This window comes from Pinus tabuliformis, chromosome 1_2, assembly GCF_031772625.1.
Source record: "Pinus tabuliformis cultivar Carrire ecotype Pingquan chromosome 1_2, CPIR1, whole genome shotgun sequence".
In the NCBI taxonomy this organism is placed as follows: domain Eukaryota; kingdom Viridiplantae; phylum Streptophyta; class Pinopsida; order Pinales; family Pinaceae; genus Pinus; species Pinus tabuliformis.
Genome location: NC_142298.1, coordinates 294,749,195 through 294,763,121, shown reverse-complemented (window position 1 = coordinate 294,763,121; position 13,927 = coordinate 294,749,195). Strand labels below are relative to the sequence as shown.

Below are 13,927 nucleotides of genomic sequence, written 5' to 3'. Positions count from 1 at the left end.
GAAAGGGGGACATAACTCACTTTTTGAAAAAAGTCACTCCTTAGTAGCACAATGTTGTAACTTAAAAGGGGAGCCAAGGGGGGCCAAAGGACCACGTAGAGAAGGGGGCCCCACATAGACACTTGGAGGGACTGCGCAGATGGAGAAGGAGCACATGGCAAGAGAGAGGTTACGTTGGAGGAGGTGGGCCTTAGGGTTTTGAGAGAGGCCAACGCTATAAAGGAGAGAGGAGCCTCCTCATTTGGTCATTGGATTATGTTGCATTTGAGCTAGTCACTTCGACTTAGAGCACGTTGGCTGTTTACCCTGTCTACAGCACTGTTTAGTGCATCGAGTGTCTCCATTCGGAGAGCTCACCCTTAGCCCTGGGGGACTTCGAGTGCCTGCTCGGGCAAGGTAGTTTCATCAGTGTTTTGCAGGAGGAGCAATCTCTGGAGTTGAGGAGGAACTTGGCATTTTGATGACTGCACAGTCTTGAGAGGGGAGGACGCAATCTCTTTTGGTAGAAGCTCTGGATTGGGTTTATGCGGAGGATTTGAGCTTGGAGATTGAGCAAGGGATTAGCCCTTGCATATTGGAGGATTTTGGCAAAGTCTCAGGTAGAGTTTTGGAGGATTCTCTTCAAGGGCAGCCCAAAGCCTTGAGGGATAGCATAGATCCTCAAGGGGGTGATTTTTGAGGGTCAACTATTTTAGAATAGCTTTCTGCGCTTTTCTGGGTTTATTGAACAGAGGCTGATTCCAGAGTTTCAACATTTTCTGAGGAGGGGAACAGCCCCAAATCCTCACTTGATTCCAGCAGTAGCAGTAGCACATCAGTGCTCCGACAGCTTGGACGCAGTTCAAAGAGAGGCCATTTCCTTACCATTCTGAGTGTATTTCTTCACTTGCCTTGTGCAAGTCGAGGTGCTATCTTTTTATCACCTCTTGTACTCTTTCCATTACTCAGTATAATAAAATGGCTTAGCATTTCTCTCTGCATTTCTCGAGTATCTACTTATATTCCATGTATGCATTATTGTTTGTTGCACTACTGTTATTTTTATCTCTTTGAGCTCCCCAGCTACTATACCACTTGTGTGTTCTTCTCCTATACTCTTAGACAAAGTCTGGAAAGGGCTAAGTAGCCTCCGGATCTCCTCCTCTTTTCAGAGGCGACATATCTGGTAAATGCCCTCCCAGTCCATCTCTGGTTGGAGTTTGCTTGTGTTCGAGGGATACCCCTGATAAGGGATATTACACTATGCACACCCTATATGTGCCAATGTAGACCTCTAGGGGTTAGGATCCTGTATAAGGAGACCAAACCCAAATGGAAACCACCTGTAATCCTGCATAAGATCCAATGTATCCCGTAGGCTTCCAGTACAACCAGTCATTACAATAATCATGTAAAAGAGTTTACAAACCATGGATAACAAAGTGGTCACTTCATAATGGCATGCCCTTCTGTAGTGGGCTTTGGCATGTGCTAGTGTCTCCAAGCTCCAAAGGGGGTTAACCAGGTACCTTATTAGGTGGTTTCAGCACTTAAAGGGGATAGTATGTCCAAGGTACATCCCTCTAATGGGGGTGGCAAGTGATAAATAAGTGGAATGGAGTAGTGAATGAGAGGGGCAATCCTGGGCCACATATTGGGGCATAAGGGTAGGTAGCTAGATAAGGGGAAGCCCACACCTGGGTATGTAATGTGTATGAGGGAGCAATCATGGTACATGAGGTACCCCGACTTTGATTTTTCCACCCTTCTTTATATGTCTTTTGCCTTCTATGAATTTTCTTTAATTAACTACTTAGACCTCAAAGGACAAGAGCATGATGTGTAAGATATAGCGATGATTACCCCCTTTTAGGTAGGGCAGTTCATTGCCCTCCAGCGGTTGGGACAATCATGGGTTCTTGAATGATAAAGGAGACATATTTAGGGCCTATGGAACTAGGGTGATGACCACGGATTGGGGTAGACCTCATGTATTGGCTTTTGCCCACGTGCTAATTATTTTGTCCCAACCATATTTTGCATTTTGTGGTACAATTTTATGTTAAATGTGGCCGATTATGCTTCTTTCTTTTTCTTTTAATTGCTTACACCATCGGGGCATCATTCCAGGCCTGACCCAAGGTAAGGACAAGGGGATAGGGAGGTTGGCCCTATGTGGACCCAGGTGAGAGAAAAGATGAATCAGGTATACTGAGTGGAAAAGGAGTAATATATGCAAATAAAGGAGCGGGACCACACACCCAAAGTCGGGGTTTCCCAAGTAGTACCACCCTAGAACCAAATGGTCAATAAAGGAGATCCCACGGGACTAAGACCCAAGGGTAACATCAAAAGAGATCAAGGAGACAAGAGCACAAACTAAGCCCACCCTTTCCGCCAAATCTCCCCATCAATCCATACCCAGAAGTATCCATGATAAGTAAACCCAATACACAATTACCAAATGACAAGACATACCTTTAGATTCAGGAGACCCACCTTCAAACCTACGATCAATACAGGTGGGTGAGGGACCACATGGCTCGCTCAAGTGGCAGAGAAATGGCACAACGAGCTAGTAGGAGGTTGCAAGGGGTTGTTCGCTGTCAGTTGAGGTTCATCATGGAGAAAAATTTTCTCCTGGGGATTTCACCCACGAAGTGGTGGGTAACAGGACCACATATGGGGACTTCATAACGACCTGCCCTTCCATAATGGGTTTCGAGATGTCCCAATGTCTCCCGAACCCCAAATGAGGTTAACCAATAATCCTATTAGGTGGTTTCTACATCTAAAGGGGATAATATAGTCAAGGTACATCCTTCAAGACGTGGTGACATGCGACAGATAGGTAAATGAAGTAGGGAATGAAAAGGGGAAGCCCTGGGTCACATGCTTGGGTACAAGGGAAACTAATAAGAGGGAAGCCCACACTTGGGTTTATAATGTGTAGGAGGGAGCGATCATGGTACATGAGATGCCCCGACCTTGATTTTTCCACCCTTCATTATATGCTTTTTGTCTTTTTATGATTTTCTTTGATTAATTGCTTGGGGCTCAAGGTGTTAGAGCATGATGTATAAGATATAGCAGTGAATTCCCCCTTTTAAGGTGAGGCGGTTCATTGCCCACCGGGGGTTGAGACAATCATGGGTTCTTATATGGAGAAGAAGGCTCAGAACCTGTAGGAACCAGGATGATGCCCATGATGACGGGGTAGAGCTCATGTATTACTTGTTTCCCACATACTAAATGTATTTTGTCCTAACCATCTTTTTCATTTTGTGGTACAGTTTCCTATTGAATGTGGTAATATATGCTTTTATCTTTCTTTTCAGCTGCATCAACCTCCAGACTTCATTCCAAGCCATGACCCAAGGTGTGGGCAAGGGGAAGGGGCAAGCTAACCTTATGTGGACCCAATGGAGGAATGTGGACCCATGCGGGAGAAATGATGAATGGGGTAAAAAATGAATAGAAAAAGGGTAGTATAAGCGGATAAGGGAGTGGGACCACGCAACCAAAATCGGGATTTCCCGTGAAATACCATCCCTAGAACCAAATGGTAAGTAAAAGAAATCCCATAGGACCAGAATCCAAGGTTAATTGCTAAAAGGGGTCTAGGGGACAAAAGCACAGGCCTAGCCCATTCTTTCCACCGAATCCCCCCCATTAATCCATGCCCAGAAGTGTCCATGATAAGCAAAATACAATACTCAATTTCCAAATGACAAGGCATACCCTTAGATTCGAGAGGCCCACCCTCAGACATACGATCATGGCAGATGGGCGAGGGACCACATGGTTGGCTCAGGCAGCGAAGAAATGGCATAATGAGCTAGCTAGTGGCTACAAGGGGCTGCTGGCTACCAACTGAGGGCCATCGTGGAGAAAAAAATTCTACTAGGGATATCACCCACAAAATGGTGAGTAACACAGCCCCCGTGGGAGAAGCTACTTCCACACGTGTGAGCTTATTTCAGGCTTCCAGACTTCTCTGTACCTTCACTTGACTTTCTCCTTCTTCTAGGGCTTGAGGATGACCTAATGAGCTTTCCTTCGACCTTCTTTCTGCACTTTCTCTAAGTTCAATCCAGCAGTAGCAAAACCCTAACCTAGTAGCAAAAACCCTAACTTCATTCCTTCGCACGTGTGAAGAGAGAGAGAGAATAGCCCAAACACTTTATCTTTGACCTTCTTCTTCCTTCGCTAGCCTCTTTCTTCTTATCCGTCGCTTACTTGATGAGAGAATGAATTGTGTTCCTAGGAGGTCGAGTTCCCTCCTATATATAGGCTTCCAAGGTGAACGAAGTTCCTCAAATTAGGCCGACCTCTTAGTTGGCAAGTTGACTTGGTCTTGGAGGGTATTCTGACACTTTTAAATACAAAAATAATTATTTTTACAAGTTACAATGTGCCCGATGGGGTATTCAACATATGATAATGACTCTTTTGACTTCTTGACCTAGGACAAACCCTAGAAGCACTCAATGGGTGCTTGACTTCTAAAATAAAAAACCTTGAGTATGAAACCCATGCTCCAAAATAGCAATAATAATTTTTCTTTCATTTTACAATATACAAGAATCAAAAATACATTTCATATTTATGAAGACCGGTCCTAGTTACACATTTTTCAACACCTCTTAGGCGATAAATTCTCAATACATATGGATCACAACAATCTTCAATTCTTATCACAATAGAAAACATTAATGGATGGAAAAACCTTCCACCTTTGATATGGAAATACTACACAAAAATGGAAAAGACAATGTAGTTGTTGATACATTGTCACGAAATAATGATGAAATAACAACATATACGACAATGTGGTGATTCTTGATTGATTAGTGTAAAAATTTCTCCTTTCCCACCCCGGTTTTCAGTTTCACCTTATTTCTCCCATGTAGTTAAATGCCCTTTCCCATATCCATACATTCAACAACTAAAAAAATAATTTTTTTTTGCTAAAAACACAAATTCTGGAAATTTTACGGAATGCTGGAAAATGCAGAAATAAAAATCAGCAGGTACAAACAGCCATTTAAAACATTTAAACACAGTGATTTTTTGTCAATGTGACCTTGGAAAAACCCCCTACAACTCTTGGGGAAAACCAGTTCGAGAGCTCTTTCTTATTTCTGGAAAAAATGCCTTTTACAGTGAGAAAAATCTTCAGCAAAAATTTCAGCAAGCAAACTTTACAACTTATCTCATTTTCATGCCTCACAGTCAAGCTGGAAAACTGCTGTATGGATGTACGGACTGTATGAACGGCCGTACGGACTGTACGGACAGACCTCGATTTTTGTGCAGAAAATCGCCTCCTTGAAAATCGTGCCCAAAAAATCTGCCTTTTACTGTTTGCTCATTCAGCTGTACGGATTTGCTGAAATGCTGCCTTGGAATGTGTGCCAAGCTGCTGCCTCCTTCTCCTTCCTGTCCAGAAATCTCCCTTGCTCTCTTTCTCTCTCTCTCTCAATCTGCTCATGAAAGAATGAATGATCTTTTCCTCCTTTTCCTCCCTTAATCCAACCCTAAATGACTTTTGGGTGATCCCTAAATCCAATGGCTGAAATAGATTGAGATCTAGGGCTGAGATTAAATGCTCATTTAAATCTCACTTTCTATTTTTTATTTCACCCCACTTTAATAAAGACCCACTTAGTCATTTATTTCCAAAGTCACTTTTCCTTTCTAATTTTTCATTAACTTTATAAAAGTCACTTTAAAATTAGACTTTAGTAACTTTATCGCTTAAAGTCACTTTTAAATTAGATTTGACTTTATAAAAATTATAAAGTCACTTTAGGAAAAAAATTAAATTCTTTTGGACACTTTTCCCCAGGCCAAAGATCAAAGCCTTAGGGAACCACCTATCCTCCTATACCAAATTTCAACAGTTAGATGAAGTTAAGACAAAATATGCCAAGGATCCTGAATCTTATTCCACAAGGAACAATTTAGAACAAAATCCAAAATTTGAATGGAAAAATGACATTTTATGGTATAAGAATAGAATTTACCTAATTCCATTTTAAAAGTTTAAAAGGACACTTTTAATGGAATCACATAGTTTGCTTAATTCCATTTTAAAAGTTTAAAAGGACACTTTTAATGGAATCACATAGTTCCGCAACAATGAAACACATTAGATTTTTTAAAACATACTGTGATGCATGACAATCCTTTTATTGAAAAGTGATGAGTAAAGATATTTAGAAGTTTTTCACTAAATGTCACATATGTAAAAGAAATAAAATTGAGAATGCCATGAGACCAAGGTTGCTTCACCCCTTACAAATTCCTAACCAAAAACAGGAGGAAATAACAATGGAATTCATCGAAGGATTACCCATGTCTGATGGAATGGTCGACGGATCAATTAAATATGTACATTGCATGGCAATCAGAAAAATGAATTCAACAAAACATATTATTGATATCTTGTGTAAAAACATCTATAAATAGCATAGTTTTTAGTGTTAGAAAATCTGAAAGGCAGAAAGATTTTCTTATATATATATATATATATATATATATATATATATATATATATATATATACTTGTGATTCTTTTATCTTTTTGTTCTTCTTTTATCTTTTCGTCCATCAAGCAATTATTAAAACAATAGCACAAGAACAACAAATGTAGGAAGACAGCCAAGGAAAAACCCCTATCTATGGGAAAACCTAGTTAACAATTCTTCCTTCAATAGTTTCTTTAGATAGTCCAAGACTCTTGACCTAGACAAAGACTTCCTCCACACCAAGTCAACCCTCAATCCTTCTTGCAAATGATAACTCTTCAAAAAAAACTTTGACCTAGCAACATCACCATGTAGTAGCAGCTTCAACTAGACAAAGAAAACTTCGATCTCCCTAGATACTCCTCAAAAGTGAGAGAGAGATGGCCCAAAATTTCGATCTTAGTGTCTTTTATCTTCCTCCAAAACTTCGTACTCCTTTCCAGCCTCCTATCTCTTTTCCAACTTCGTACTTCCCATCTTCCCGCTTCTAGATATCGAACTATATATGAGAGAGTGAATTGCTCCAAATGAATTTGAACTGCCTTGTATATATAGCCTTCCAGTGAGGTCGAATTACCCTTCTCGAGGTTGACTTGGTCTTCTTGAGGCCGACTTGGTGTGGAGGAAACTAAATTTATTTTTGACTCAAAATAATTCTTTTTACATAATTTGAAAGCCCAAGAAGGGTGTCTTTTAATGGACAATGACTCTAATGACTCAGAAAAAATCCTAGAAGTCCTTAATGGGGACTTTGACCTAAAATGAGATGACCCAAGCATGAAGCCCATGCTTTAATAAGTCATAAAAATAATAATAATGTTTTCTTCATTCTTTTGATAAGTACATTTCATTGTGACTCAAATACATTTATGAAGACCGAACCTAGTTACATATTTAAACATTTAGGTGGTCATTGCGAGCAATAGGGATCCAAAATTTAAAGGAAAGTTTTGGAAGGAATTTTGCAAACAAAACAGAATATCCCTTAATGTGAGTTCCACTTACATCCGCAAACAAAAATTGTAAATAAATGCTTGGAAACGTACCTCCATTGTTTTGTGACAAATAAGAAAAACTAGTGGTTCTAATGGTTTTAGTTAGCTGAATGGTGGTATAATTCTACCTACCACACATCTTCCATAATGACCGCCTTCCAAGCCCTATACGTTAATGAACCACCGAATTGGAAGAAATTTGCAGTACTTGACATCAAGGTCCAAGCAATGAAGAATTACCTTGACGAAGAGCAAAAGATCATCAAAATATTAAAAGAATATTTAGCTACAGCCTACAACTCATAATAGAATGGAAAAACAAGCAAACCAACATAGGTCAGAGAGAAGGTTCGAAGAAGGCGATTGGGTGTGTATAAGACTCCAACCTTACTAGCAGTTATCACTTAAACCTATTCAAACAGACATTCTTGATTTTGATGATGAAGGAAGAATTATCTTAGAAATATAAGGAATTCTTGCAACTAAGGAAAAGGTGTTACGTTCTAGAACCATCAAAGAATACCCTTTCAAATGGAAAAACCTTTCAGAAGAAGATGCATCATGGGAAACAAATAATTTTCGCCAACGATACTCCTCATTACCATTGCTTTGAGGAAAAAGCAATTTTAAAAGGGGTGGCAATGTCATAAACATAATAATAAATTATTTAATTTTAAATGAATAGTCAAAGGGCACGTACCCTTTCACCTTATGACTAGTCAATGCTATATAGAAAACCATCATGAGGGTTATTGTATCATTAATTCGCATACTTATTCAATAATAATAACAAACAATATTTGCAATTTTGCTTGTTACATGTTCACCAATTGTGAAAGCACCAATGCTGCAAAAATCGTGATCGGGATTAAATCGGTGAGGGTCTGAAATCGGACAAAATCATAAAAATCGGGATAAAATTGGTAAAAATCGACAAGAAATTGGCACAATTAAAAAAAAATTAAAAAATACAAAAATCAAGGTTTTTTTCCCAAAAAATCAGGATTAAATCACGATTTTTTCAAAATGAAAAAATCACTAATTTAATCAGCCGATTTAATCATTTCAGCGAAAAAAATCGCGATTTTCGCAACACTGGAAAGCACCCATGTTGCCAAATGTTGTAGTTGTGGGGGTAGCACTGCTATGCATGTTCCATGCCACTCCTTGACAAACAATGTTCCACCATCACTGAATCAGGATCCTCATCACTAGTATCACCCTTCGTTCTCCTCTTGTGTAGCCTTTCTTTCTACTCAATTCTCTAGGGGCATCATTCAATACCACCCAATTTTCATCAAACTGCCTAATCCAAGACTTAAAATATGGTAGAAAAAACTTAACATAACTGATCAATGATTTTGGTACGAGTGAAGGGTAAACTTTTGTTAAGTTCATGACAAACGAGTCCAACAATCAACACCACCAACAATGGGGTACACATATGGCTCAGTGCTCTTGATTTAATGCCAATCACATACCCTCATACGTGATAGAATCTAAAGAAATGTCACAATTCCATTGATCCTGAAAACTGATGAGTCTGCTGAATCAAACATGCTAAGTAAATTGTTGGTAATGTTAAAAATTGAAGTGAAAGGAAACATTCTAATTGCCACCATATACTTTCAAGTGACAATAAATATTTATTTGAGAAAGCATTGATTATTATAATTTGTACAGGGATGTGCTTAGGTATCTGAACTTTCCTATATCTCTCTAATTGGGACAGGTATTATGAGTCATTAGAGAAGGTATGGATCATTGCAGCTTGAGTAGACGTCATTTGAGGTATCAGAAGGTGGAACCACCAGTAATATTCTGCATCCAAACATGGGAATTAAGGTTTTATTATACTGGCAATTTAAAGGCAAGTTTTTGCAAGCTCCTTGACAAAAACAACCATCAACAATCCAAATCTATCCCGCTAGGGAAGAATGAAGATTTTCTCAGGAGATGAAAAATAACCTGGAAACTTGGGAAGACAGAAAAACAACCAACGAATTGATGGATAAAAGATATGAGTCATAGGACCTGGAAAAACAACCATAAACAATCCAAATCTATCATACTAAGAAAGAATGATGAATTTTCTCAGGAAATGAAAAATGACCTGGAAACTTGAGAAGACAGAGAAACGATCCATGAATTGATGGATAAAAGACATGTGAAATCTTCCTTCCCAAGCTTGCCACCTACAAAAAGTACAGGAAATTAGAACTAATCCACTGAGACAGTACCAAATTAATATCATCTTCTATATAATTTCAGAATCTCAGCTCTATAAAAACTTGCGAATTTTATGACAAACCTTTGTTTGAAGAAGACTTGAACACAAGCTGCCAAATAGAAAATAAGCTGTGTGCTTAGAGTAAGAATGACCACAGCTCCATTTGCAAATGTGTAGCTAACTAGAGACACAATTACGAAACTAGCAAATGGAGGACATGGCTCTGTTCCAAGAAGAGCAAGAAGCATATAAACAGCAAGTGGTCCCACTGCCAAAAAGCCAAATGGTAGAGGTAATCTCAAATTGGACTCTATTGCAGACAATACAGATGGCAGCGGTAAGTCAAGCTCCCAAGCACGTGCTTGTTGCATGAGAGAAAAAAAGAGTATTGCCATAGAAAAACCAATGATCTGCATCAAAACAGCACAGAGAGCCCAAACTGAGAAGAACCGAAAGGAAATAATCCATTATAATAGTAGATATGAAAATACGCACACATAAAGTGATGCTAAGGAAGCTAACTCAAGATGTCCTGTCACTTTTCTACAACTATCCACACTTTTCAAACTTATATGATGTCCAAGTGGCAAGAACAAATAGGGCACATTTTCTGGACAGACTTAATCCAAGACAACACTGGAGGAATATTATAACTTGATTTGTTCATTAGATGTCTCAAATGCACTTCACTAAAATTACGTATACCAGAAATTGTTTCTGATAGCCTAAAAATAGATTTCTCACACCAGAACCTGCCCCAGACTGGAAAACTTTTAGTGGAGTATTTCCATTTCTGAAAGCCTGTATCCTCTCATTTCCTGTTCCTTCATTCTGAGTACAGAAGCTAGGAAAGACACAGCCTGAATTTTAGTAAGAAATACAGAAATCATAAATTCAAAAAGAAAGGAAAAAAATTGCTCAAAAACATAAAATGAAAGAGAGGAGAATAATACAAAGGTTACATGCAGAAGAGGCCTAACACAACCATATTGCATACTGATCAGCAAAATCTAAAACCTGTGTTGTTCCAGGAGTACCCTAACATTATCTGCTACGATATAATTCAGGCATATATCAACATCCTCTCAAGCCTTAAATAAATTATAACCTATCTGGAGGTAACAAATGAGGGTGCCAATGGATACTATATTTTAGCTTGCATGAGACCTCAATGAGCATTCTTTTTCATGTAATGACATATTGGTTTGTAACTTTGTATACAATTTCATTCTCACTTGAAATTCAGTCATGCTTATTATGGGTTTCAAGTTATAACAGAAATCTTTTAATTTCAACTACCCAGAATAATTAAATGTCAATTATTATTCATGTAATTCCTAATAGATATTAATTTTATTGGGAAAGTAATCCAAACATAGGTGGTTTTCTGATTTGAAAAAAAAATTGCATGAGGTGAAATATAATGATAGACACTTCTCTTTCTTAACCCTCAGCCATTCTTCATTCTGGTTCCATAATGCTGCCACCTTGTTAAAATCACCTTTTAGTGGGCAATTCTTTACTGTGTCATTCCATCAAATGCTAAGCCATCTTGAAAGTTTTCATTGAATCATCTCATGGGTTTAAATGTAATTTGATGAACTCAGGCATGTCCGCACCCAAGGGGCTTCTCCTGAGTCCCAACTATCATGTTTCATGAACTGTTCATATGAAAGAGAGAGTTTAAGAATGGTCTCTAGATGCCTGAGTGCCATGGCAGCTGCAATTTGCCTGAGCTGGAAAGATGGAGAGAGTACAGGCCAGAACTAGCAAGTTAATGTTGCTCCTAAATGCTGTAGCTGGAAATAACATATAAACTGATAGTGGATGTCAATTTGGGTAGCTTTCCATACTCAAAATGGGTATCCAATAAGAGCCAGAATGACATTGGAATAGTTGCAAGCAAAACTGATGATGATAAGAATCTGATAGTGTTAGCACTGGTAGCACACAATAATAAAGGAAAGAAACATTTGACAGCCTTTCCGCTTTGAGGGTGTAAGATTTGAGTCATGTATGGCAAATCAGAAGAAGGAAAAACAAGATAGTAAACAAATACAGTTACTAATCATTGTCACCAAGTGCTAAATGGAAATTAATTGAATCTTAATTATGGAAATCTGCATTTTCTTAAATTGTTTTACAGTGAAATCTTAAGCTTCTCACTTTTGAGGGTCATAAGCTAAATTGCCCAATGCCTTTAATGCATGCTACTTTGAGCACTGGCTGCGCAAGAAGAGCTATACTATTTTCCAAAATAGCTTAAAATGAGTAACATTATAATCAAAGTCGGGCTCACTCATAGCTAAATGGTAAACAGTAATACCCATATAATTTACAAAAAACCTTTAGAGATACACCTCTCTACTAAATCCTAAGGCTTAAAAAAAAATCCTAATTATAAATATCAGTGTTGTGAAAATCGCGATAATATCGCGATATTATTGTTTTATCGCGATTTTTTCCCCAAGCCGATATTATCGCGAGTAATAATCGCGGATTTTTTTTATACCCTATAATTTCGAAAAAATCGCGATAATTTCAAAAAATCGCGATTTTTTCGAAAAAATAAAAATCGCGATTTTTTCCCAATTTATCGCCGAGGGTTGGGGCAGCGCGGTTTTATAAGGGATGCTAAATGTTCGAAATGCAATTTTTTTGAAAGAAACAAATAATTTTTGAGTGGGGTAGCTTAATGATCAAGTCTAGGCCCTCGTATTGATATGCTATTCATGGTAATGTTAAATTCTTAAATTTTTAACATTACCATGAAATGACTCAGGATGTTTGAGAGTGGTTCCGGCCTCATTGGATTTCATATGGAGAAAGTAGAATTTTAGATTTCATTCAAAATCCAGCAGACTTATCAGTTTTTCAGGATTTCAGGATTGGGAGTTTCCAAGTGACACCACCTGCCCAAGCTACTCCTGCCACCAGTAGAGGACATGGTCTACCTCCTATAGCTCCTACTTCTAGCTCTTCAGCTTCTAGAGCATAGCAGACTCCACTGCCAACTCCACCAGCACCAGCGTCTACATCTAGAGGGAAAGGGAAAGCTGTGGCATTTTCTCGCAAGAGGGGCAGAGGAAATCAATAGGATTAGACTTTAGTTATTTTCTTCATTTTATTGTATATGACATTATGACATGATGAGATACATTATTATATTTTTTGTTGACATTTTGAGGCTGAGTTGGGACTCAGGAGTCAGGACTTACTATTCAGGACTAGCACTAAAAATGATATTAAACATCGTATATATTAGTTCTTTTATCATATTTATGTGTCAATGTATTTATTTTATGTTGTAGATGGTTTAGATATTAAAAGAATTGAAAAAAAAATGAATATTTTTGTACCAAATGAATTTTTCCCGATAATTACGATTTTTTCCAATTTTTTACTCGCGCTGATATTATCTCGATAACGATTAATGCAACATTGATAAATATTATTCACCAAGGTGTTTATGTTCCTGGTATCTAAAAATAAAGAGAGATAACTACAACTGGTATCTAGCTTTCATTCTTCTTTTTACAACTCAAGCACCTGAATTACAACATCGCTCAGGCATATTCAGTATTTTTGGTTTGATATATAAGATGAAAAGTTGGGATAGCAACACTTCAAATCAAAACATGCAGGCAACAAGAGAAAATAAATTTAAGAAATGACAAATTTCAAGTCACTTATTCCTCTCAGATTTCGTAAGTTCATGCCAAATCAATTTTTCACCTGTGACGCATGTAAAAGCAGGAATCTGCTTGCAGCGCCAGTGAGAGAAACTGATACACTTATTTTGTAAGAACAGTGTGGATCTACCTGCACCAAGGACAAGATACATAACTAACATCACACCCTTCAAAAGCCATAAGTTGTAACAAAAACATGTACAACAGGAATTGTTTAAAGAAAAAAATATAGAGAAAGAGAAAACTACAGATTCTTCTTCCATTCATTCCTAAGCTACCTAAACCCTAATGCAAGGCATACCAAGAGTAATAAAGTGGTTTTTCCAGAGTCTTGTCTTGAACCCCACAATGCAGGGGAGGAATCCACAGTAACTGTGTCAGAATAAAGATTTGGAATTACGTAAAGGCCAGATTCCGTATCCCAAACAAGTGCAACTGGAGGGAAGCACCGCAATTTGCAAAGACCTGTGACATAATGATGAACATCAGATCAACAAA

At 38.1% G+C, this 13,927-nt stretch overlaps 1 protein-coding gene across 3 annotated transcripts in view; it reads right to left on the bottom strand.

Moving 5' to 3' along the window:
• The window catches only part of LOC149205501 (phosphatidylinositol deacylase), a 301,939-nt gene that overhangs the window by 25,218 nt on the left and 262,794 nt on the right, over positions 1–13,927 (bottom strand). For 2 of the 3 annotated variants that reach the window (XM_089395083.1, XM_089395082.1), the window contains exons 12-15: positions 13,731–13,894; positions 13,473–13,559; positions 9,819–10,147; positions 9,621–9,702 (exon numbers count right to left, since the gene is read on the bottom strand). In XM_089395083.1, coding sequence (XP_089251209.1) covers positions 9,621–9,702; positions 9,819–10,147; positions 13,473–13,559; positions 13,731–13,894 — 662 coding nt within the window. The remainder of the gene's footprint in view (positions 1–9,620; positions 9,703–9,818; positions 10,148–13,472; positions 13,560–13,730; positions 13,895–13,927) is intronic. The other variant, XM_089395085.1, reaches the window with a different exon arrangement.